The sequence below is a fragment of the Nuphar pumila genome, chromosome 13 (genome assembly GCF_984573655.1).
Source record: "Nuphar pumila chromosome 13, dmNupPumi1.hap1.1, whole genome shotgun sequence".
NCBI classification, from domain to species: Eukaryota; Viridiplantae; Streptophyta; class Magnoliopsida; order Nymphaeales; family Nymphaeaceae; genus Nuphar; species Nuphar pumila.
The window spans coordinates 23,498,268-23,521,510 of record NC_143261.1 but is presented as its reverse complement, the minus strand read 5'-3'; the positions used below and the strand labels follow the sequence as shown (position 1 = coordinate 23,521,510).

Below are 23,243 nucleotides of genomic sequence, written 5' to 3'. Positions count from 1 at the left end.
TGTTCTTCCTTTTTTAAGTCTCTTATTAAATCTTCCTGATAGATCAAACTTGACAGATGTAAGACGTATCTTTAATTTCGTAGCTGTCTTCTGATCTGCAAAAAAAAAAAACTGATTTTCTTCAGTCCAACTTTAATATTTATCAGCAGCAGCAGCAGCCTGTTTGAGAAAGGAAAGCCCTTTTCTTATAATGTGTTTTCTTGAAAATCGTGCCATCTTTCTTGAAAATTTCTGAAATCTAACATCACTCTTCTCCCTTGGTTTTCAATGGATTCTTCTTCTGGCCCTTAGGGAAACACAGATGATAATGAGTTTCATGGAGGCAAGGGCCCGAGAGAGAGAGAGAGAGTTCAGCGACAAATAACGGGCCTATATGTAAGAAACTCTAGCTGACACAAACTTACCTCTAACATATAGCGTAAAGAAATAAGTAAATAATTAAAAAAAGTAAAAGAATCAGTTGAGCTTTATTCCACAAACCCAAAACATTAAAATCCCATGAAGCTGGAAGCCAGTAATCCTGGCAACGCCAGGTACAACTCTTCAAGCCAAATCGACTAAGAAAACGTACATATGTATACTTAAAGTACAAGAGGAAAGACAGACAGTAGATGAACCAAAGAATACAATCAAGCAGAAACACAGCTAGCAACATTCTGTACATAGAAGAAGAATCCCTCCCCCATCTCACACTATATAGATATAACCCAGTCAGATCAAATCTATCCCCCTGAGTCACTGAACCAGAAACAGCTGCCTGATGGCAACCAGAGACTTGTGGCAATGTGGATGAATGTCACCGTCGCCACTCTCTCTCTGGAATAAGATAAACGAGGAAGAAATGAGATTGTTGATACAATTATACAAGTGCAACTATTGATTAGCAGGAGATAAAAATGATGTTTAACAAACCCACTGGATATTTTTTCAGTGAGATTGCAATATGGCGCACACTAGGATACTACAAACATGCATAACGATACAAAGATTGAATGTTTTGTGAGTTACAAGAATTACCTTGGGGTGAATGACCACTGCTTCCCTTTGCAGCAGGTTGTGCTTGTGACAAGGATCGATGAATACGCGGAGAATCCTGCTTTCCATTTCCAACCGGAAGAGAATGCCTCTTCTTAAGGTAATCATCCTTATCATGAACATCTGGGCTCAACTTAGGCGAGTGGCTTGCAAATGCTTTCGCCCTAGCAGATTCTGTGGCTTGCATATAGTTAGGGATGAAGTTGCTCCTCAGTTCGCGGTTGGCATGGTCAGACTTGGATGACCCAAATGAGTTTCGGTGTCTCCCACTTTTCGAGTCCTTATGCTCCACAGTGCTTCTTTCTGGTGAATCATGGTTCAGACTTGATGGTGATCCCTTGCTCGCAGAGGACGAGATTCGACTGCGGATTGCCTTGTTGCTGTCTGCCTTGATCTTCTGAGATACTGAAGATACCTGACTTGATGGTGTTCCATGGGACTCCAGAACAGTAGCGCGGCTAGTTGGTGATCCCTCCTGTGAAGAATCATAAGTCCGTTTACCTGCCCCAGCGTCCAATTCAATCTGCAAGTCCGGTTTAACATGTTTTGAAGAGTCCACATTTGTGGTAACCATGGTCGAATCTGCAGAACTCATGACACTGTCCTCGGGTTTATTTGGCAGACAGGGTACGGAGTTGGAAGTGGAGAGGGAGTCTGAGATTGGACAAGGGTTCTTGAATTCATCTTCAGCTGTTTCATGTTCTTCACAGTCTCCATTATTTACAGTTCTAACTTCGCGTTCCAATTCACTCCCTTCAGGCTCAAACCTATCGGGAGAATCAAGGGTTGAAGATATAGAAATTTCAGTGCCGCATTCTGAAGTCCCCATTTGAAACCTCTGACTTCCAGATGCCATGTCATTTGCTTGGCTAACCTCCATAATCCTGACATCTGAATTCGGTGGAGAAACAGAACCCAATCTAGACTCTCCTGGAATGCCACAACTGTTTGAAGCTGCGTTCATCCTACCCGAAGCCAGTGGCGAGCTCAGTTCTTCAAATTTAGACTGTACGGCTACAAATGCTGGATTGCAGGATTTCCTGGATACAAATGCAGATTTCTTGCCCTCAGTCTCTTGCTGTTCAGAGACTGTCCCATTCAAGGAACTCTGTAGGGTACTAACTTCTGTCTTGGATGAGCTGGGGATAGAATCAGCCACTGCATTATCTGAAACCAGCCCAGACTGACTAGATAGAGAATCCAGCGTAGCCTGAAGGGCATTTCTTATGGATGAAAAATCAGAAATTTTAGCTGCAAGTTGTGGTTGTTCCAGATTGACCCTTGTGTTGGTGCTCTCATTCGAGACCTGAACAGAATGGCAAGAATGAAAGTTGAAGCCATTTGCATCAATTGTAATCAGATCATCATCTCCCTCAATCTGTGATGCGGAAGAGTAAGCAGCATCTTCATCTGTCTTTTCATCCTTAGCCATCAAAGATTCCAGACCATGGCTTCTTGCAGTTTTATCACTGGTTTCTACTTCATTGCCTGCCAAATGAACCTTTTCAGCTGACTCCTGATGGTCCAACAAAAAATGTGCATTCCTTGAACGAGGATGTTCCTTTGCAGACAATGACATCCACCTCTCCAACCAACTCCAGCCCGAGCTTGGCTTTGTTGGATCACAGATTATGTGTATAGGTTTCATCTTCTCCGTTGATTCCAAAAGCTTTCAAAGAAGATGAGTTACCAATCAAATCTCAAAAATCCCACGGAAGAAAAAATCAGAGTTCAGGAAAGCATATATATCTCATTACCTGACGTGCAAACCCACTTCCCAACAATTTATCAGATGAAGTATATAGATTAGTAGGTTCCACATCAGGTTCTTGCGTTTCCTGAAACAAAAATAAATGTGATCAAAATCTTTCTGGGCTAAGAGAATAACCGTGTAAGCATTGGATAAAGGTAGTGTGCCCAATCCGCTAACAAATTAGGCATAGACAAGTAATTTAAACAACCATGGTAACACTTATTGATTTGCATCAATGTAGACATGGATGAAATGCCTCTAGCGTACAGTATATGCCTTACAATCGGTGTATACATTAATCCAGCACAAGAAGTAGGCATGAAAGACGATATATACTGCTGTAATCGTGCTACACCAGCCACACCCTAAGGAGCATACCTTGTAAAAGATGATTAATTTTCAGTGATAGATTTTGAATTTAGTTGGATATGCTAGGATTACCAGGTTGTTGGCTTTTCCGCTAGTTGTTTTGCGCATCTCATCTAATTTTTGCTGAATAGCTAAACCTTCCTCAGACAAACGCACACGTCGGGCGCGCACAAGTGCTTGCATCTTAACAATAGACTGAACACATCGCAGGGTCCCCACAGCTTGTCTGCGAACTAGATGCCCACGAACAGCTGCCTGCAGCTTAATAACATTCTTCAGCTTGGCTACTTCCCTTTGAGCCTGGAAGAGTGAATATGGCAAGCTTTCAATAATAAAATCCATGTCCAAAAGATAATAAAACGTTGCTAACACTATTATTAACACTCTAAACGGACCATACCAAGTATCCCCTGGCAGCAGACTGTATAACAATGACTACAGATTCTGGTGGGCTGCTGTAACTATTACTACCACTCTCAATGGAATCAAAAGAGTCTGCAGCTTTTGAACTCAAAGCAACTGGTGACAAGGGGAAGACATCATCAGCCTTCCGAGGTACAGCGAGCTTTCCTAAAACAGGCGGATGGGTCTGTTCTGCAAAATCATTAGCATTAGACTCTGGAGTCTCCTTGTTGCCATAAGAGGGTGGTAGTTCTGAGGGTACGGTATTACTCAGCACCCTATGTCTTGTAGATCTCTTCCTGAAACTCCAACCACGCTTATCCGAAGGAGTTCTCCTCTGTAATACAGAACAGCCCTTGTTCATATAAGCAGTCCTTGCAAATGCGAAAACCATTTGTCTCATGAAAAGAGAGAAAAAAAATTATAACCTTTTCAAAGTCAAACAAGAACTTGCAAGATAAAGCAAGACCACCACCAGTAAAGAAAGAGAAATTTCAGTTAGGTCCAGGTGTTACAGGTTTTATTTCTTTAAAACAAATGGCAAATAACAGTAACAGCAAAAATGAACAAGCACAACCCTTCATCGACTGTCATGTTGCATCCAGAAGAACGTATTCACAGCAGAGGGCCTCAGTTATTACTGCAGTAGCTGTTGTATTTTCTGCCAGGTCCTAAAGCATTTTTTTTCAGAAATTTCACATTTGACATAAAAAAAATGCAAGAGAGCAATCAAATCCAGAGGCAACATAAAGTGAGGAGAAGTGTGCAAATTGCAGCTAAAAAAGATGGAAGGATTTGATGCTGCTTAAGCATCTGACATCTTTCTGATTCTTTCGTCCTTGTTTGATCTTCTCTTATTAGAGAGGAGACACTTTAAAACAGATAATGGAGATTAAAGAAATGTCCAGGCATTGAACTTCATGGAGATACATCCCACTGTGTGATGATTGTCATATCTTCAATGTATTAATTTTCATCCTAATATAGTGAACTCTAGTTCACCACCACACAAACATAGTCTAAGCTTCAACAAAAGTTTTTGGTTAAGCGACTCGTACATTCCCATCTTTATTTGTTCTTTTTGTTTTTCCTCCTATGTAAAGGAAAAGTCTGATGATAACAAACAATGAAGAAAAGCATGCACAAGAAAGACCAATAAAGAAGAACAGAGAGCCTTCCACCACTATACCTCAGCAATAGAAAGTCATCTCCATAGGGGACTGATATGAGCTAGTATGTCTTATTAGACTAGAATTTATTGGGATCAAAGCAAATTCTCTAATAGAAGCATGCAATCCAAAGTGCTCAAATGCACAGAGCATAATTTAGAGCTTCTGGAAAAAAGGCCCTCATACATGAGTAACATGCACATCCATGTGCCCCAGTTCCATAGGATCACAAGAAAGAAAAGCTTCATTAATCACTCAATCGCTTAGTTAGCTATGTCACAGGAATAGGGTCCTGTGTAACATGTGGGCACACCCTCCACCCTGGCACCATTGGAACGAACCATCTGAAGATCAAGACCAAGTAGGCTCAAAAGCAACAGCATGGACAGGAAGAGCGGAAGCCATGGTTACAAAGAGAGATTGATACCCACTCTAGTTCGAGTTCAATGACCAATAATGGTGTCACTTTCTCCCACACCGGGTCGACTTTATTAATTCCATCCCAGAAGGGAGCTTGCGAATGACAGGTTCACTTACCATATCAAAACGCAATAGGAACTAGTCCAACCGGATTTCCATTTATTGACACTGGTAACTATAGACCCAAGTAGTAGCAATTCTATCTAGTCATTGACAAAAGGCTGAAAAGATGAAGGTTAATTGCTTGCTTTTCATCCGACGAAGAAAATCATTGTAGCTTTCTGGTAGTCGTAGTCTGATTCTTCCTTCTTTCTCAGGCTTCAACCCAAGGTTAGATTCCGAAAGAAAGGACACCTTAGGGTCATGTGATGATGCAAGTGTATAGTAGGAGTAGGAGTTGGGTGAAGTGGTAGCGAAGAAAAGGTGGTGAAGCAAGTGTGCAGTACAGAATATTATATTATTTTTAATCATTTGTAATAGTTTTAAAAATATTTTATGAATTAAAATATAGAAAGGCACTTTTAATCAATTAAAAAAAAAACATGTCAAAAATGTGCAAAGTTGTATCTCGTACTTGCGTTTGAGTCATAGTTCGTGTCCGTGTCTTTGTGACACAGGTAGTCAGGTTAAAAGAAAAGTCAAGCAAGACACACTCCACATCATAACTTATCAGTCCTTTCAGAATGACACAGAAGAAGACAAGCATCGTATAATAAAAAGCTGCCCATCCACCCACACATATGATAATCATAAGTTCACTGCTAACCATCACTATAATCCCTTAATAAATGGGAAACATCAAATCAAATGCTAATCCTTGGTTTAAATCAAACAATAAAAGTCTATACATAAACATGGGATTAATTTGTTGATGACTGATCTTAGTGTCAACTGTCAAATATGTTGAGAAGAATGCAACAAATTTTTCTAAAATAGTTTGGATTGGCGCACAATAGCAATCCTTCTCCTCCCCAAATTCTTCCTTACGCTTGTTTTCACCCCCTCTGCAACTACCAATTACATGGTTTATACTTATTGTTTGCAATTTCTTTGGTAAAATAAAATGAGATTTTTTTAATTATTCCTTGGGATATAAATTTTTTAAGAGCTACAATTGCTACTCAATGTTACTTGGATAGAGTTAGATTATTAAAAATAATAAGTTATTACATTGTTATGATTATCCATGAGAATTTGAAGAATTCACTATCATCTTGCTCTTTGGCAGAATAATCACCAACAAATGATTCTAAGGTTATGTATGCTTGTGGGGCAACCAATATAAATAACTTCTTTTTCTCTTTCTAACAGATTAAAAACAGAAGAAAACATGTTCATAGTTGTAACATATGCAACGATGCACTGGAATACTATTGAACCCTACCTCTACTCATAACCATCAAATAGCTGGATTGGTTATTGATTGTTTCATCTTAACAAATCACCAATTTGCAAAAGTGAAATGGCAGTATGACTTCCTAAGATGCATAATAAGCCGCAGCAATAAGTCCAACTAACACCACTAAAGTTCGAAACCAGGCACCCACAAATAATCCAGGAAAATACTGATTAATAGTAGGGGTGTCAACGGGTCGGGTTTGGTTCAGACCCAGGTGGAATTGGACCCAGACATGATTTGAGATACTGGTACCGGGTCCGGACCCAGGTCCAATCAGACCCACCATAAGAGAAACCATACCCAAATTCTATAAGGATTACATGAACCATACCCACTAAAATAATATTTTTTATCCTTTTTACATTGAAAAATTCTGGATCTTAGTCGGAACTCGGGTCTGGTATGAAATTTCACAAACATACCTGGCTCCATATATTAATCGGACCCTTCAGGTCCGACCTGGACTGTAATCGGACCTTCTTATTTATCATCAAACCCTGACCCTATTGGGTTTGCTAGGGTCAGGTCTGGGTCAAACCCAACCCATTGACACCCCTTAATTAATAGGGATATAAACAGTCAGAGTTGGTTTGAATCTAGGCATTACTGAATCCAACTTATCTGATCTAGCATAATCAGATTGGGAGTCGGACAGGCAAAAGGAAACTCCGAATCCCATTAGTCAATCAGATAAGATTATCCGTTGGATTAAGATTTGGACTCAAGCAAATCTGCACACTGAATCTGAATCCGATTACTAATGGATGATGTTTCTTTTACCAAATCCAACTAATTGAATTCGGATTTGGTCGGATATCTGACCTGAATACATCCTTAGCTATTAACCAACTGAAACACAAATAGAGACAATAAGAAATGTTTTAGCACCCTTATCATGATCACTCTGCATAACTGCAAACACTAACTTTAAACCTTCAAACCACATTAAGAAACATACACACACATACATAAACATATAAACAGTGTTGGGAGGATACCTTCACAAGAGTTAGGTTACGCAATTATCCAGAAAACTAGATAAGTTGGAGGATTCGCTCATGCTCCATGATATAATATCACAACCTACCCCACTTTCCTGGACAAGGACACCCTAAATGCCCCCTAAGCAAGCAACACTAACCATGAACCAGCAATGGATAAAAAAAACATCCACCCACATGACCCAGAACTAATTCAAAATAGGCTACACCAAATCTTAATTGATACAAAATTTGCACGTCAGCAATTATCATAAAGATTAGATGTGAGAATAGAGACATATGGAAACACATACCATGTCGTACTCATACAATAACTCAACCGATTCAGAGACAAAGAAAGCAAGAAGGGACCAAAAAAAAAGCTCTCCTTAACTTCCAACTAAATTACGAAACTTTTCCTTTTTTTGATGCCGATCTCATACTTTTCTGCTCAGGGGCATTTCCGTCATTCAAAAACCAACGGAATGTCGCTCAGTTCTCCAGATTTTCTCATGAGTCCAGAAATGGAGATTCCGATAACTCAAAATGTCGATTAATCTGGATTCAATTTTTCTCTCTTTTTTTTTGATAGGGTGTTCGGATGCACCCACCTATTCAGAAAATCGGGATAATTCAGGATATTTCCCGGTGCTCCATAATGCAATATCCTTACTTATCCCGCTTTTCTGGATAAGTAGGTTGATCCAGACACAAGTTAAGAAGAAGGCGAAGGAAAGTGAGGAGAATAAAAGTGAACAAGCAAAAAAAACACTGAATTCATCCACTTATCTACAGTACCGAGACAAGTTGGGAAAATATGGTGCCCTAGATTACAATATCCCAACTTATCTCAGTCGTCTGGATAAATGGGATGTTCCCAGCACCCCCTGAAATCCTGAAAATCGGGATAATTCAGGATATTGCACCGTGTTTCATAATGCAATATCCCAACTTATCCCACTTTTCCGCATAAGTGGGTGGATCCAAACACCACCTAAGAAGAGGTAAAAAAGGAGGAGGAGGGTGAAGAGAAGAAAACTGGAAAATAAAGGAACTAAAAAGAGTTGTTCAGATGCATCCATTTATCTACAAAGCCGAGAAAAGTTAGGATAACATATGGTGCTGTAGATTGCAATATCCAAACTTATCCGAGTTATCCGGATAAATGCTGTACGGTTACATCCCTTTAAAGAAACAAACAAACCAACACCGATTCACCCGAATCAAAGCAACAACGAACACAGCATCAAAACTAACCCAAACAAACACGCCCTCCAAACAAAAAGCGGGAAAAAAAAGAGAAAACAATCAACAAAGCAAGGGAGATCGAGAGAAGCAGAAAGAAGAGGAGAGAGAGGGAAAGACGAAAAGGAGACCTCCGCAGCGTCATCGATCTCATCGTTGTCTGTCGATTTCCTCCCGCAAGACACGATGTTCAAACACGACGAGCCACTCGATCTCCCCATCTCTCAATCTCTCTAAATCTCTCTCTCTATATATATTTTTTTCTTCCTTTTTGTCCTTGTTTTTGCAGAGAAACCCTAGCTCATTTAACAACTCTCTCTCTCTCTCTCTCTCTCTGACTCTCTGTGCTGCTGAGAAAAACGGAAGCTCGGAACTCGAGCTGCCGATTTACTCGAGCGAAATCCGTCATTTGGCGTCCTGCGCCGACCCGTCTTTCCCGTCCCCGCTCGGCTCTGCGGCTTCTTCGTCTTCGAAATGACGAAACTACCCCTAACATTGTCATGATTTACAAAAAGGGTCTTCTTTGAGAGGCATTGACCGCCGTGATCGTTGCGCCATGTAACATAAGCCAATCACATGGCAGCATTCTTAGTAGGGATGTCACTGGATCGGTAGAAAGCCAAGCCTCACCCCCCCCACTCGTCCCGTTTGGATCAGGAACGAAGGATATGAAATTGTGATAAAAACGGGGATGAAGGCGCTTTCTCTCGCTCCACTCCATCCCGTTTTTGATCTCCGTTAGTAAAATAACTAAAATATCTTTAAGAATGACAGTAAATCGGAGAGAAACTGAACTCCGCCCCACCTCGCCTTAGTTTGAACCGAAGATGGAGGACAGGAAACAGAGATAGAGATAGAGATCAAGGTTAAAATCAAAACCCATGCAGGGATGAAGGTAAGGATGAAATGCCAAATTTTGAGAGAGGGCGAGGGTGAAAACCTTGTCCCTTTTAAGAGTGAAACAAACGTGTCCTTAGTTAAATTTAAAAAACTGAATTTAACCAACATAAAGAAAAGTTCGTTGCCTTCTTAAAATCTTGCAAAGGTTTAGGGAATATTTGATTTATCCCAATAAACTAGTTGTATTTATTTTTCTTTTTCTTTTTTTGAAACCTTTCAATCATAATTAATATAACAAAATCAGGATAAAATTCAATTTGACGGAGAGCGTAGGGACATTTTGGTCATTTAACTGTTGCCCGTACCCCGAGGTAACAAAGCTGCCCTGTCACTTGTCAAGCTGACACACTCTAGGACTTTTGTGGGTTGCTGACGTTGCATCTTGACGTGACGTGTCGACGAGACATTAGATGGGCGGTACTGTTCCGTAACCTCCTGTGTCATCCGTTATCTGATTCCCCGTTTAGAAAACGAAACCCCTTTTCGTGGGTCCCACTCCCGGGTATGCCTGAAGCCCTCCTTCCCAATCCCGTGCTTTGCACGTGCTTGCGAATGTGGGTACAGTATAAGTTTTCAGTAGCGATGTAAACGGGTCAGATATAGTTATTACTGGGTCTGATAATTTCGGATCGGATCTGGAGCCGGATGGGGAAAAAGGTAATATCTAAATCTGAATCCAATTAGTCAACTGGACATATTTTATATGTAATCGGTTTGGATAAGCTGTCAGATTTGGATTCTGATGCAAAATCTGCATACTGAATCAGAATCTGATTATTAACCAGATCCTGTTTGGTTTGCCGGATTCGACATCTATCCTTTTCTGTCACTGATTAAGACGAGGTGGTTATGGTTCGGATCCGATCCAGTCATGCATCAGATATCCGACTGATTAGCAACATCAGTTTTGGTTAGAGCGTTTCAATGGACAGCGTCTCATTTCAATTGGATCCAAACTCGTTTTTCCTAGATCCATGCGTATAATTTTGTTGAGGATGTACCAAAAAATTAAGACAGTGTGGCTCCACTAGAGCCCTGCTCCTCCCCAGTACATGTTCTAAATAATGAAATCCGAACCCTAAGTGGATCCGAGAAAATAGATCCAATTAAGTTCAGATCTAGTTTTCTGATCAAAACACGTGGTTCAATCAGTATTATTCCACTTCAACGCAATAAACGCACATTGATGGCCTTTTTTGAGGCCAAGATCGACAAAAAAAAAAATAGAGAGAAGAAGAAGATAAAGTGAACCCATGCTGGTTTTCAGTGGTGCTAGATCAATGATTCTGCACCGTTCATTTAATGGATCTATCTTTTTGGATCCTAATCCAACACATTCAAACAGTAGTCTAGTTTTCGCATGCATGCGCGCACACACACACACCAGTAGATGTGGCATTGAAAAAAATGGAAGCCCAAACCCGGTCCATATAATTTAAAGAGTTTAATATTTGCCATTTTTACTTAAAATTACATATAAAATACTTAAGTAGGCCTTAAGGGCTATGCACACCTGGCTGGGTAGGTCACCGAAGGTTTTCAAGTTGAAGGAGGTTGAGAGTTCAATACTTGGGGCGTGCATCCCTTATCGCAACGCCTAAGCTAAATGAAAAACTATCCTTAGTGAGCATGGGAAAATACTCGTCGAGTTTTACACTGTGAACGCCAACTCCAGGTCATGATCAACGTGACACCTCTCAACATGTAACAGGACATCCAAATTAACCTTAAGAGCGCTTCGTGCTAAAAAAAAAAATCAAGGCCCCCAAGGGGGGTTGGCGTAGTGGGGTGGGTCTTGACTGATAGATGGGCAGTCAAAGTTCGATTCTCATGGGTGTCACCCTTCTGTGAAAGCCAGCGCGTAGCATAGGCTTTGGGATATAGGTCCTAACCTTGAAGTTTTACGCTGCCAGCATGATGAACGTAGGTATGGCAGGTTGAGCCAGTGCGGCCAGGTCTTTGTGCCGGGGGCAGTTTTTTCGGGTTAAAAAAATCAAGTAGGCTTAAGCCGGGTTGGATACTATAAAAAATTGTGGCTCAGTTTTGACTTGGATACTATTCGGGTGGGGTTCAAGTCGACACTTAGTATACACGCCTGAAAGTTCAGGTTGAGTCGGGTGAGATACCCAACACATATCCAACCCATTGACAGACCTACTAATAGGGTCAGCTAACCATATTTTTTCGATTTATTACATGGAGAAACCACCCCGATGGCCGGAGACCTAAACACATTGGCTCAGCCTTTTACAATAGCTGTCCAGGTAGTGTAAAACTCTGTGGGCTTACCCCCTCTCCCACAGGGAGTTGTCTTGCTTCAGCTTGCATAAGGGATTTGAACCTACCTAGCAGCATAGAACCCATCCCAGTAGGTCAAACCCCTTGGAGCTGACCCCGTTAACTCTTGAGGGAAGCCAAAAATGAAGCCTTGAAGAAACTTTTTTTTTTTTATAAATACCATGTGTTATGTACATAAGGCCCTGTTTGGGAGAAGGGTATCAGAAGAGTTGGGAAGGTGTCGAAAGACAGTTACTTGACATAGCAAGGTCTAAATGGATTTGAAGTAGGTTTGGAAGAGAAAACCAATTCTAAATACTAAAAATTTCAAATTTCAAATTTCAAATTTCAACTCCTCTAATAAAGAGGAGGTATTTATAACTTGAATTACAAGGATTACGGTGAGTTCCTAAATATGTGATGGTTTAAATTTTTTACCCCATTTTTTCAAAGTAAATCTTATATTCATCTATTTTATTTCATTATTAATTGCAATAATGATGTAATTAAAAGGATAACAACTAGGGGTGGGCAACGGGCCGACCCAATCCTCTAATGGACTAGGCCAACCAGGCAGTTGATCCAACTGACCCAGTCAATGTCCAGCCCATTGACCCAACCAACTCGATCAAAGCCCGGCCCATAAATTGATGGCTTGTGCCAACAACCCGGTGCAGGATAACCCATTGGGAAAACCTCGTCCCACAGTTATACCAGTGGACCTAATCCAGCTTATTATATTATTTATAATATATTTTATATATGTAATATATATGGGTTAAGCCGGGCCGCGACACTCACCTACAACCAAACATAATGAGGAATCAGGAGTTAAATGTGAATCCTTGAAAAGGTTATGCTTCCAAACAATAGACATGGAATCCACTTATTTAAAGCCCTGTTTGGAATCTAGGAACTGGGTTAGGAGTTAATGCATTTGGGATAAAAAACTGGTATTTACACCAAAGCATAGAATTGATAGTGGTACCACCTTTAAGAGGTGGGTAGCTGGGAAATCCAAAGATTTGGCAGCTGCCACTTCCTAAAATGTCACTTCCCATCACAACTACTAGTTTTTAAACAGGGCTTAAAATCCATTTTTTTTGAAGTCCAATTTTTTGTATTTAATCAGACTCCTTGCAAATCCCTCCAACACTGGTTCCCGAAAAAAGCCTAAAAGTTCTTGGCGAAATTGCCTCCACTTTTTAGAGACGACTTCAATATTTTCACTGTTTTTTTAACAAATGGTTGGATGAAATGATGGGGAATTGAGGACTGGATTTTATCTGCGGTCACCTTATCAACTATTCAAATTAAAGTTTGTCCCTTAACAAAAAATCAGGCACAGATCATGATATAAACTTGGAAAAACTGGATTATATAGAAAAATACCAGCCATAATTTTAAAATACCCTGAAAAAATGTGATAGTTTCGGTCATCATTTTAAACGGCTAAAATGTTGCATTATTTAAAAAAATGCAAATATTGTGATTTTATCACGATATTTGTGCATTTATCATTTTTTGTGACAAAGGGAAATCTTTTATATATATATATATATATATATATATATATATATATATATATATATATATATATATATATATATATATATATATATATATATATATATATATATATATATATATATATATATATATATATATATATATAGTGTGTGTGTGTGTGTGTGTGTGTGTGTGTCACCTTTTACATATTTTTGCTTATTTATTCATTCTTTAGATGAAAATGTAAGCAAAACAAAAATTTTGAATTTCTCACGAGGATTTTGCTGGCAGTTATTTTCCGGTTTTAAACCTTTCCCACTATATGCTGAGACATTTGTATGAAGTCCCCAGAATATTGCATTATCCCGGTTTATCTAGATTTGTCTGGATAAGTAGGCATGTCCAAAAAAGTGGTGGTCTTTTTTTTCGCATAATGGCATGGCATGTGTGGCTGAAGACTGGTAGGATGTGGGATAGGATATATGAACTGTCCACATCCATCTCCCAACATAGAAAATTAGATAATGGCCAATCCCAACCTGAATCCGTATCAGACCATTTTCAGCTCACATATCCATATATAATAACTGCACATTTTAAACATTATAATATGGATATGAATATGGATCAAACATGATTCATTATCAACCCGATCCATTCGCACCCTACTTCATTCTACAAGTTGTACAAAACCAGGGATGTATGCTATGCAAACAGAATTAAAGCAAAAGAAATTTTGAAGAGAAAAAAATTGTTGACTTTTTAAATAGCATCAGATTGATATGAGGACAAATATCACTGATTTTTTAAAAATATCCTGAAAACGCAATATTTTGTGTACCCATTTTAACGTTCGATATATTGCAACATTTTCAAATATATCTTGACATTTTCGTGATGTTTGCATTTTTAAAAGCAAAATATTGAAAAACAATTTTTTTGTATACATTTATTATATATTCGTGTTTCCTTTAGTGGCCTCTGAGGCATATAGGGATGTCCCTAGGATCCACATTCTGATCCGGGCATTTCTAACTTGGGTCCACGTCAAAACAGAAACATAGCTCATTCAGATTTGAGGGGATGGGATCTTACTTTTTTGTGGTTGGATCGGATCATCGTGATTAGATCCATATCTAAAGCCTGAATCTAGTATATGTTTGGCCTTCTTCCTATTTGCATGACTAATTTAATTGAGATCTTTTTTCATGTAAGTAGATAGCAGACAGTTCATACATTTCCATGTCTCAAAATGAATTAAAGTGGATTAGATGCCAAATTAGCCAGACACTATTCCCACTGTTTGATAACAAAACTATAAGCTAAAAAAGAAAACAAAGACATTTGCCATGGATCCCCATGAGTAAAGGCTCAATCATCACTAATCAATTCCAAAATGGACGGTTGAGATTTGGTGTCCGGATTTATTTTGCCAAAAAAAGTGTAAAGAAGGAAAATACGGCCCTACAGAAATGAACTGTTTGCTTGAAACGGACAAAACTGACTTAGGGCATGTTTGGATCCAATTATTGGATTTTGGAATTTCCTGACAGTAGGAAGAAGGTTACAAGTTCCAAACTGTGGCTAGTAAACTAAAAGGTTAGGTCATTCTAGAGAGCAGATCCTGTATTCAGACCTAGGGCTGATCTACGAGCCGAGCTTGGGCTGTTCGGGGTTGGCTCGTTAAGGGTACATTCCAGATCGAGCTTGGCTCATCACAAGCCGAGCCAAACCCGAGTTTGACGAGCCGATAGCTGGCTCATTTTCTTTAAAAAATCTTATTGTAAGTGTTTTTATGCTAGATAATATATAAAACATATGCAATAAATGTATAAAACACATATTGTATATAATATATGTATAATATTATGTATAAGTGTATTATATGTAAAACAACCCTATATGAGCCGAGCTTGCCATGTTCATACTCTGCTCGTTTACCTAAACGAGCTGGCTCATAGATTGGCGAGCTCAATTTCCTAGCTGAGTCGAGCTTCTCCCAAGCTGAGCTGAGCCGAGCTGAGCTGAGCCAAGCCAAATGGCGAGCTGCTCTGTCTTGTTTCCCAGCCCTACTCAGACCGGATACTTAGGACGGTGGTCAGCTCAGCCTGAGCCCACCATCCACCAAGACAGTGGAACCCAGGACACATGGCAGCACCAACTGGGTCGATTACTTTGCTAAGTACTCGGCACGATGACTGGATTTGCTCTCCTAATTCTAGATTTTGGTGGTTCTCAGAGGTGTGATTATGAGCTTAATCACATCAACTTAAGCATTAAAATGAAATTTTAAAGTGGGAGAGTGATTTTACCAAAATTAATTGTGATTTGTTGGCTAATGACAAGACATACCTTGTAACAATCATGCTTAAACTTTTAATGAACTAAAAAAAGTTTATAATTCTTAACCACTCTTTTTGTTCTTAATATTTATTACGGAAACCCTGTTTCAGGTGGTGGGGCTCAAGCGAGAATAATACCCTGCCGTATAGCTCACTCTCAAGAAGTTAAAACGACTCGGCCTACAGGTAGGGATGGTAAGCGAGCTGAAAATGAGCTGAGCTTGAAGTGTTCAAGCTTGGCTCATTCTTGTGGCGAGCCAAGCCGAGTTTGAGCTTATACTGTCTGGTTTATAGAAAAAATATATTATTTAAGAGCTGAAAGAAATAAGATTGCAAAAAAACAAATGTAACATATTTCTTACTATCTAACAAGCTTAATTATGAGAGTTGAGTTGAGTTGAGTACAGTACGTATTGTTCATATTCAGCTTGCCAAGCCTAGCTATTTTACGAGTTCGAACAAGCTCTTTAGGAAGCGAACATAAGCCGAGCCACCAACGGCTCGGCTTGTTTCTCGGCCCTCCTAACAGGGAGACCGCTGCCTCAGCCTTGCAGCAAGGGTCATCTGATTGTAGAATAGATCACAATGACAGTTGGGCTAGAATGCTGATAAATAAGTTCAATTGTATAACAGCTCAACAATGTGCCCCACCGTGCCAAATAAAGGGCAACAAAGAAGGCAAAGATGCCCTCACCTAAAAAAAATCAACAATTGGCCCACACATCTCATGGGGTCTTTCAAATTGGCCTCATTGAAATTCGGCATCTTTCTTCTTCTCTTTTTGTTTAATCTTTCGCCAACAATATACCAACCAAACAAGACCTAACCCTAGTGCCAAGCATTTGGTATCCCAATTAACCTTATCCCACTTACTGTTATTTTTATGCTGTAACCTCTTGGGAGTATACCTTCTAGATGTGGGATCCACCTCTGATCATGATCTCCCAACTTTTGCAACTAGTAAGAGCCATGAGTGCCCTTGTGGTGCTCTTTAAAAGCTGCTATATGTACTGAGACTCTTTTCTTCTTCCTTTAGTTCTTTTCTCTTTTCCTCTCTTTTGTTTTGATCCCCATTCATCTGATGCCTTGCTTTTGTACCAACCAACAACTTTATCATGATCTACTTCCACCGCACACAAGCAGTGAATCAACCAAGATGAATCCAAACTCAGTTAGACCCTTTCAAATTGATATGGACGCAGCTTAGTTTCACCATTATCTGACCAGAATTATATAACTGGATCCCACAGTTTTTGCATTACAATATTAAGTATGGCAATTAAGGGGGTTGGATCAGATCCAACTATTTGCTCATGGGATAAGTTCAATCGGATATGGTTCAGAGGCTCCTGATCCACCCCCATCCATTTGGTCTCTTTACAGCTTATTCACCAATTATGGCCCAAAGACTTTCACCTTCTCCATACAGTGGTTAATATTGCTTGCTACATTCTCAGAACTGCCACCTGCAACTATAAAAGCATACTTAATGAATTCATTATTAAAACTGTATCGCTATGTCATATATTATCACAGTAAATGTCCATAGAAAGTTTCACATCAACCCCAACTTCCATCACTAGGGGTTTTCGCGGAGTCATTCAATTTTTTACCACATGAAAAAACCAAAAGCTCTACAACTACAAAAACATACATAATGAATTCATTCTTAAAGCTGTATGCATCATGATTATCAATTGATCATATATAGTGCATGTCCATAAAAAGCTTTACATCAAATCCCTGCCTCCATCAGGAAGGGGTTTTCAGTAAGATATTATTCCTTACAACATGAAGAAACCAAAAGAACTGTAGTACATTGCTATCTATCCAAGGGATGAAAGACCAGAGATAGGCTCCCTTTGATGTCCCTTACTAGCCAAGACTGTCGGCTATACAATCACTAGTTAATATAATAATGCTTTTCTCTCATGCCTTTTCTTCATTTATTATTTAATATTTTGTTGCCCTATAGGCATAGGGAAACCACACCAATGCATCTGAAACTTGGTGTAGTTCACATGATATATGCACCATAGGTCAAGATGGGATACATTTACGCTTTCATATGAAGCAAGAGTGCACAATGAGGTTCATGAACTCTTTATGAACTTGGTCTATCACCTTTCAAATGATGCCAAGCTTGTGAAAGCATTGGGAATTTGTGAATATGTTCAATAAAATTTGGCCTTTTTTGCTTACATTTTATCGGGTCAAGCACAAGCATTAGCATTTTGTCACACACTCTTTTCCCAGTCACAGTTGTAGGACAAGGCAAACAATTGAAGGGTCATATGCTTATTTAAGATATTTTTATAAGGTTAATTCAGAGTTGTTAATTATTTTTTTACCTCATCTTTTACAAAATTAAGTTAGCATTTATCGTTAAGTAGGTGTTCTAATTATCATAATAAAAGTAATTTAGATAAGTTTTATTTCAAGCAGGACTTGAGAATAAAATACGCTTTCAAGTTATTCTGCAAGATGGAATTGAGTTACCAAGTCGATTTATTTTCCTCCTTATGGATTCAAAAACTCTCCAGTCTTTGTGAATTTAAGAACACTTCAAAAATAAGAAGATGCACTTCTTCTTCCTAAGCCACAAACGTAAGAATGACAGTTCAAAGCCTCATGTTTCTTTGGTTTAATGGCCAACAATAATGCACTTTGAGATATACATGTGGCTGTAATAGATTTCAGTAACTTTCAGTGTGGGCAATTATAACACAGAAGATGAGAAGATCATGAATATTTCAATATTAAAATTAGGTGCAGACATCAGGCTGGCCCGGCCGGACTCTGGCTCGCATGGGCCCCACAGGGTCAACCTGCAGACCCAAGCCACGGCTGAAAGCCTGACTGGATTGTTTTCTGGCTGGACTCAGTTTAGGTTGTTGGTCTAGACCATTCAAGCCCAACCAAGTAAGCTGAGCTCCATTGAGTTAGCAGTCTATCCAAGGCTGAAACCCAGCCCGTTTACTGGTCGAGCCCACCTGGGCCCATCGGTTGCCCTGCTTGAAGTCCACCTCTAATTACAATCATCAAAGGGCCTCACGATCAACCTGTTTGTAGGCATGCATCTACACCATTGCTTGAACTTCCAAATTTACTGTGACCATTAATTTCATGAAGAACTTAAGGAATTGAATGTTAGTGTTAAAGATGATACTAGTATTACTCAAGTGGAGGGGTCTGATTAGGACAAGTCAAACAACCTAATTAAAGAATTATTTAGGGTATTGTTTCAAGGTTGTTTTAAAATTTAACGAAGTTTTTTTGTTTAAATTTTTAGATAAACTAAGAATAAATTTTCATTTTCGTTTAAAAAAATTTAATAAATCTTCATTTAGGTTATTTTTCCACATGGTATCCTGTGTATAAAACGTTATAGCCCATGAACCTGGACATGTTTCATCATACTTTAATTTAATTATTTTTCTCAGCATACAATGATTGGATCTTTCTTCAACCCTTTCCCTATATCATGTACCATATAAAATTGGCATAGTTGGCAAAGCACAGAGAAACCCTCTGCTATATCGATTGTTATAATATATATATGTGGAAAACTCGAATATGTAAACCAGCAAAATATTTAAACTAGTATGAACCAAGATTTTCATAGGGTTTTTTGCAAATCTAACCCTGCAGATGCAAATCTAACCATGTGGATGTGCTCAGGGCGGTCAAAATAATAAGAATCAACCCTTTCATTGTACTTTTAAAAAAAAATAACAGTACATTCATTTTCCTAGGGTTGAAATACAGCAAACTGCTTGCTTTTGACTTTTCAATCCTCAGAAAATCCAACATATACATCAGAAAAACATGATCCAAGGATTAGTTTCTACAAATCTAAAACATGTAGATCACATCAGATGTGTGAAAAGAAAAAAACTTTGAATAGAGGGTTTGGAACACACGATGGCATCCAACATTTTCCCATTAGAACCTACATATTGCAATCAAACCGATCGAGTAGAGTCAAATGACACACGAATTGGATTTGTTGACCTGGGTAGATTGGTTCTTAATTAGGTTGTAGGTGGCTGAACTTTTTCATGGACTTAGTCAACTCATTTCAGATCAGGTCAAGCAAAGCATATTTTGTTCATGGCAAGACCTGAGGGTCATTTTGAGAAATACACTATGAAGTTAAAAATTCATGGAACGATTAGGAGAAAAAAAGAGGCCTCTGAAAAGATGAAGAAGAAGTTGTTTGGCGGTATTAACAAGCTGGCAATCCTTGGTTAGTACCATAATTGTGGCCACCACCAAGAAATGGGAGGTCAATAATGGCCATGGTACACAGTATGATGCCCACCTAAGGCTTTGGATGCCCTTCGGATATGTCCAACCTGCCCATGAATCTATCCTTAGAACATCTTATCAAGCAAAGAATATATCCCTAGAAGCAACCGACCCCTCAAGTATGTTTTCAAGGAGAAAAAATTTCACCTGATAAGTTGCCCAGCCATCACAAAATCTCGTTCACAGGATTTTCTTGGCAAGATAAAATCTGGAGAAATTTGAAGAATCTCTCTCTCTCTCTCTCTCTCTCTCTCTCTCTCTCTCTCTATATATATATATATATATATATATATATATATATATATATATATATATATATATATATATATATATATATATATATATATATATATATATATATATATTGGTACCTAGCAAATGGGTGGAAACCCCTTTTTGTTTTTTCCGCACATCAATACCATAGATGTGATCTACATGTTTTAATTAGTGGGAACTGGTGGCCTTTGGATCGCCGGATCTGACCTGTATACAGGTTTTTTCAGTAGTCCAAAAATCAATGACTATGAAGTTATCACATTTTTTTACTCATGAAAACATATTTTTTCATAGAAAAAACATATTCCAAGAGTCAATTCCTACTAAATCGAGTCCATGAGGTTAGATTGTGTCAAAAAAAAGTCGCATCATGAAATTCAAACTCGATTATAGCATATATATATAACTGCAGAGATACCATCACAAGATTTTAACTGCCTATTCTGATGCACCAAACCCCCACTCAGTTTATATGTGAAGTTTGTGTGAACAATGACCCAGTGTGCCACAAGGTGCGTGGCTAGGGATGTAACCGGTTCCGGTTTGGGTTGGATATCCGACCAACCCGAATCTGTTTCCTCGGGTTTGGTAAATCATTGCATCCGAATATAATAATCGGGTTGGGTTTCGGTATTAGGCCATCGGATTCAGTTTTGGATTTGGTTTAATAAGGAAACCCGATCAGAGGCTTGTATGTTTAAAAAGCCTGGTTAGTAGGGTAAAGCTATTTTTCAAAAATATCCCATTGGTAAATGTGTGAAGTCTTTAGATCCAAGTGGGATGAGGCCAGACTGTTTGACGGGTAGCCTAGGTTCCAATCCCATGGGCCCAAACTTGACAACTCCCTGGGATCGAGTTTTACACCGACGACAGGACAGCGACCCCAAGTACGGCAGGCTGAGCCAGTGCGACTAGGTTCCTGCCCCTGGGGTGGCTTCTCCGAGTAAAATATCACACAAAAAAATGTGTGAAGTCTGCAGTCATTTTTTTTTCCTTTATGGGTGTTATACCGATTTGTAATAACTGCAAAAACCCAAAACTATAAGGGGCCATGATAATTTGGCAAACAAAAAGCTGATGCTTGCATTTAACCAAATGCAAACAATTGGATTTGGGTTTTTTTTTTCCTCAAATCGGATGCGGGCTTGGTTTGAGTGTTTTAGCATTCGACTCCGAACTCGATTAATGATAATCCAATGAACCGGATTTGGCATAAGTTGCATCATAACCGAATCTGACCTGTTTACATCCCTATGTGTGGCCTTGGCTGCTCTTCCACTGGACCAACCATGGGACACATGACAAAGCCACCAACGATAATGTCATCTGACAGGTGCTGCTAGAAGGCTGACGTCCACTACAGATCCAAACATGGACCCAGGAAACTGGGGTCCAGCTCAGTAAAGGTGGGTCCTACCAATGTGTCCCCTATAGATGTATTGGCAGGCAAACCCACCTGCACTGGCACAAAGCATGGATTTTGCTAGTGCTTAAAAAGGGTAAAGCCCAGTGCTGTCTGTACTGCGAGCTACACCCATATTTTCATGCCGACAAACAGGGCACTTTTTTTTTTTCCTTTTTGATAACAGAAGAGAAACTGCCACATTCACCAAGTTCATTGGCGTAAAAACCTTAGGTGTCCCTTGCCTATCCTGAAGCACACTCAGCTTCGCCCTTGCAGCAAAAGATGTGCAACATGGGTTCCAAACTCGGGGAGTCACCCCTACCAGATGAACCCTTGTGGGCGGCGACAAACGGAGCACTTTAACACTGCACTAAGCATGGATTCGCTAGTCCATACAATAGCGCAATTGCGAGGCAAAATTTGAGAGCAGAAGATGATGAGGTGACATACATGATGGATCCTGCACCGTTTGTGGAGATTAAGCTATATCTTGTGATGAAAAACCCAATCCAACCATCACCCAGTATGTTAATAAATCGATTTTGATATAGATCCACCTTATGTGACGAGTTGACTGCAGGAACATAACACCTTGGCCAGTCCAGATGCAAAAGTTTCACATGTAAAATTGACCTGAACTAAGGGCCCATTTGTTAGTGAACACTCATCACCCATTAATAAAGTTTTCACCATGTCCTCGAAGAGAAGAAAGGCCTTTCATACGAAGGGTGCTTTTTACCGAATGATGGTGGAGAGGGAAAACACTTCCTGAGGTGGGGGAGGGGGTGTACTGAAGCATTTTATTAGGAAGAATGTCGTTTATTGAAAAAAAAAAAAAGAAGAAACAGGGGCAGCGTCACGCGTGAGGTGTTTGTTTCATGCAAGGTACAAAATTGTATATGAAAATGGGCCATTTTCCCACTGTTTCAGGTGAAACAAAAGAGTGCCAAAGGTTCACAATGAGAGTAGCTGCTGTTCGAGCTCATCTCATGCAATAGCATGTTGTATTTAAGCTGACAAGCTGAGCCAAACTTGATAAAATAAGCAAAGGACAAGCTTGATTGGCCAGACCCAATATTGAAACAACAAACCATAGGTAAGTCTGAACCGCAGTTATTTTTTCCTTCATTGGACCTAGTCCTTGCAGAATCAGATTTGGATCAAACCTTGACCCACATCAGATCTTGATGCTGGACCCGGACCAAATCCATTACATCCAACCTTCTATTAAAGTTGCAGACGCTGTAATATTAGGTTCCAAAAGTTAATTGGAACAATGACTGAATTCCTACAGTAAACTTCACACAATAAGTTCCAGGGTTCAGTTGGATTGTGAGGATCAAAATTATAGCGTGTTTACAGTCTCAACTGTCAGGTCCTCCATTGGAAGGTGAAACTCCCTGAACCAAGGCGAGCATATCATAGCACAAAAGAGCAAGCATAACATAAGC

General features: G+C 39.4%; 1 protein-coding gene across 1 annotated transcript; it reads right to left on the bottom strand.

Annotated features, from left to right (window-relative positions):
* Positions 1-438: 438 nt before the first annotated feature.
* LOC149818091 (protein IQ-DOMAIN 32-like) lies at positions 439-9,124 on the bottom strand. The gene is made up of 6 exons (XM_089985945.1): positions 8,904-9,124; positions 3,558-3,896; positions 3,230-3,457; positions 2,793-2,873; positions 1,018-2,704; positions 439-816 (listed from the first exon to the last, which is right to left on the bottom strand). The coding sequence occupies exons 1-6, from the start codon at positions 8,991-8,993 to the stop codon at positions 797-799; spliced, it is 2,445 nt and encodes an 814-aa protein (XP_089842071.1). The 5' UTR covers positions 8,994-9,124; the 3' UTR covers positions 439-796.
* Between the last annotated feature and the right edge of the window lie 14,119 nt (positions 9,125-23,243).

What these genes read in the sequence shown, in the direction of transcription:
- LOC149818091 (XM_089985945.1), bottom strand. Translation starts at nt 8,993, where the DNA reads ATGGGGAGATCGAGTGGCTCGTCGTGTTTGAACATCGTGTCTTGCGGG. An exon ending in CTGCTGCCAGGGGATACTTG is followed by an intron (nt 3,458 to 3,557) that starts GTATGGTCCGTT and finishes TCACTCTTCCAG; the next exon opens with GCTCAAAGGGAAGTAGCCAA. An exon ending in GAAGTGGGTTTGCACGTCAG is followed by an intron (nt 2,705 to 2,792) that starts GTAATGAGATAT and finishes CTTCTTTGAAAG; the next exon opens with CTTTTGGAATCAACGGAGAA.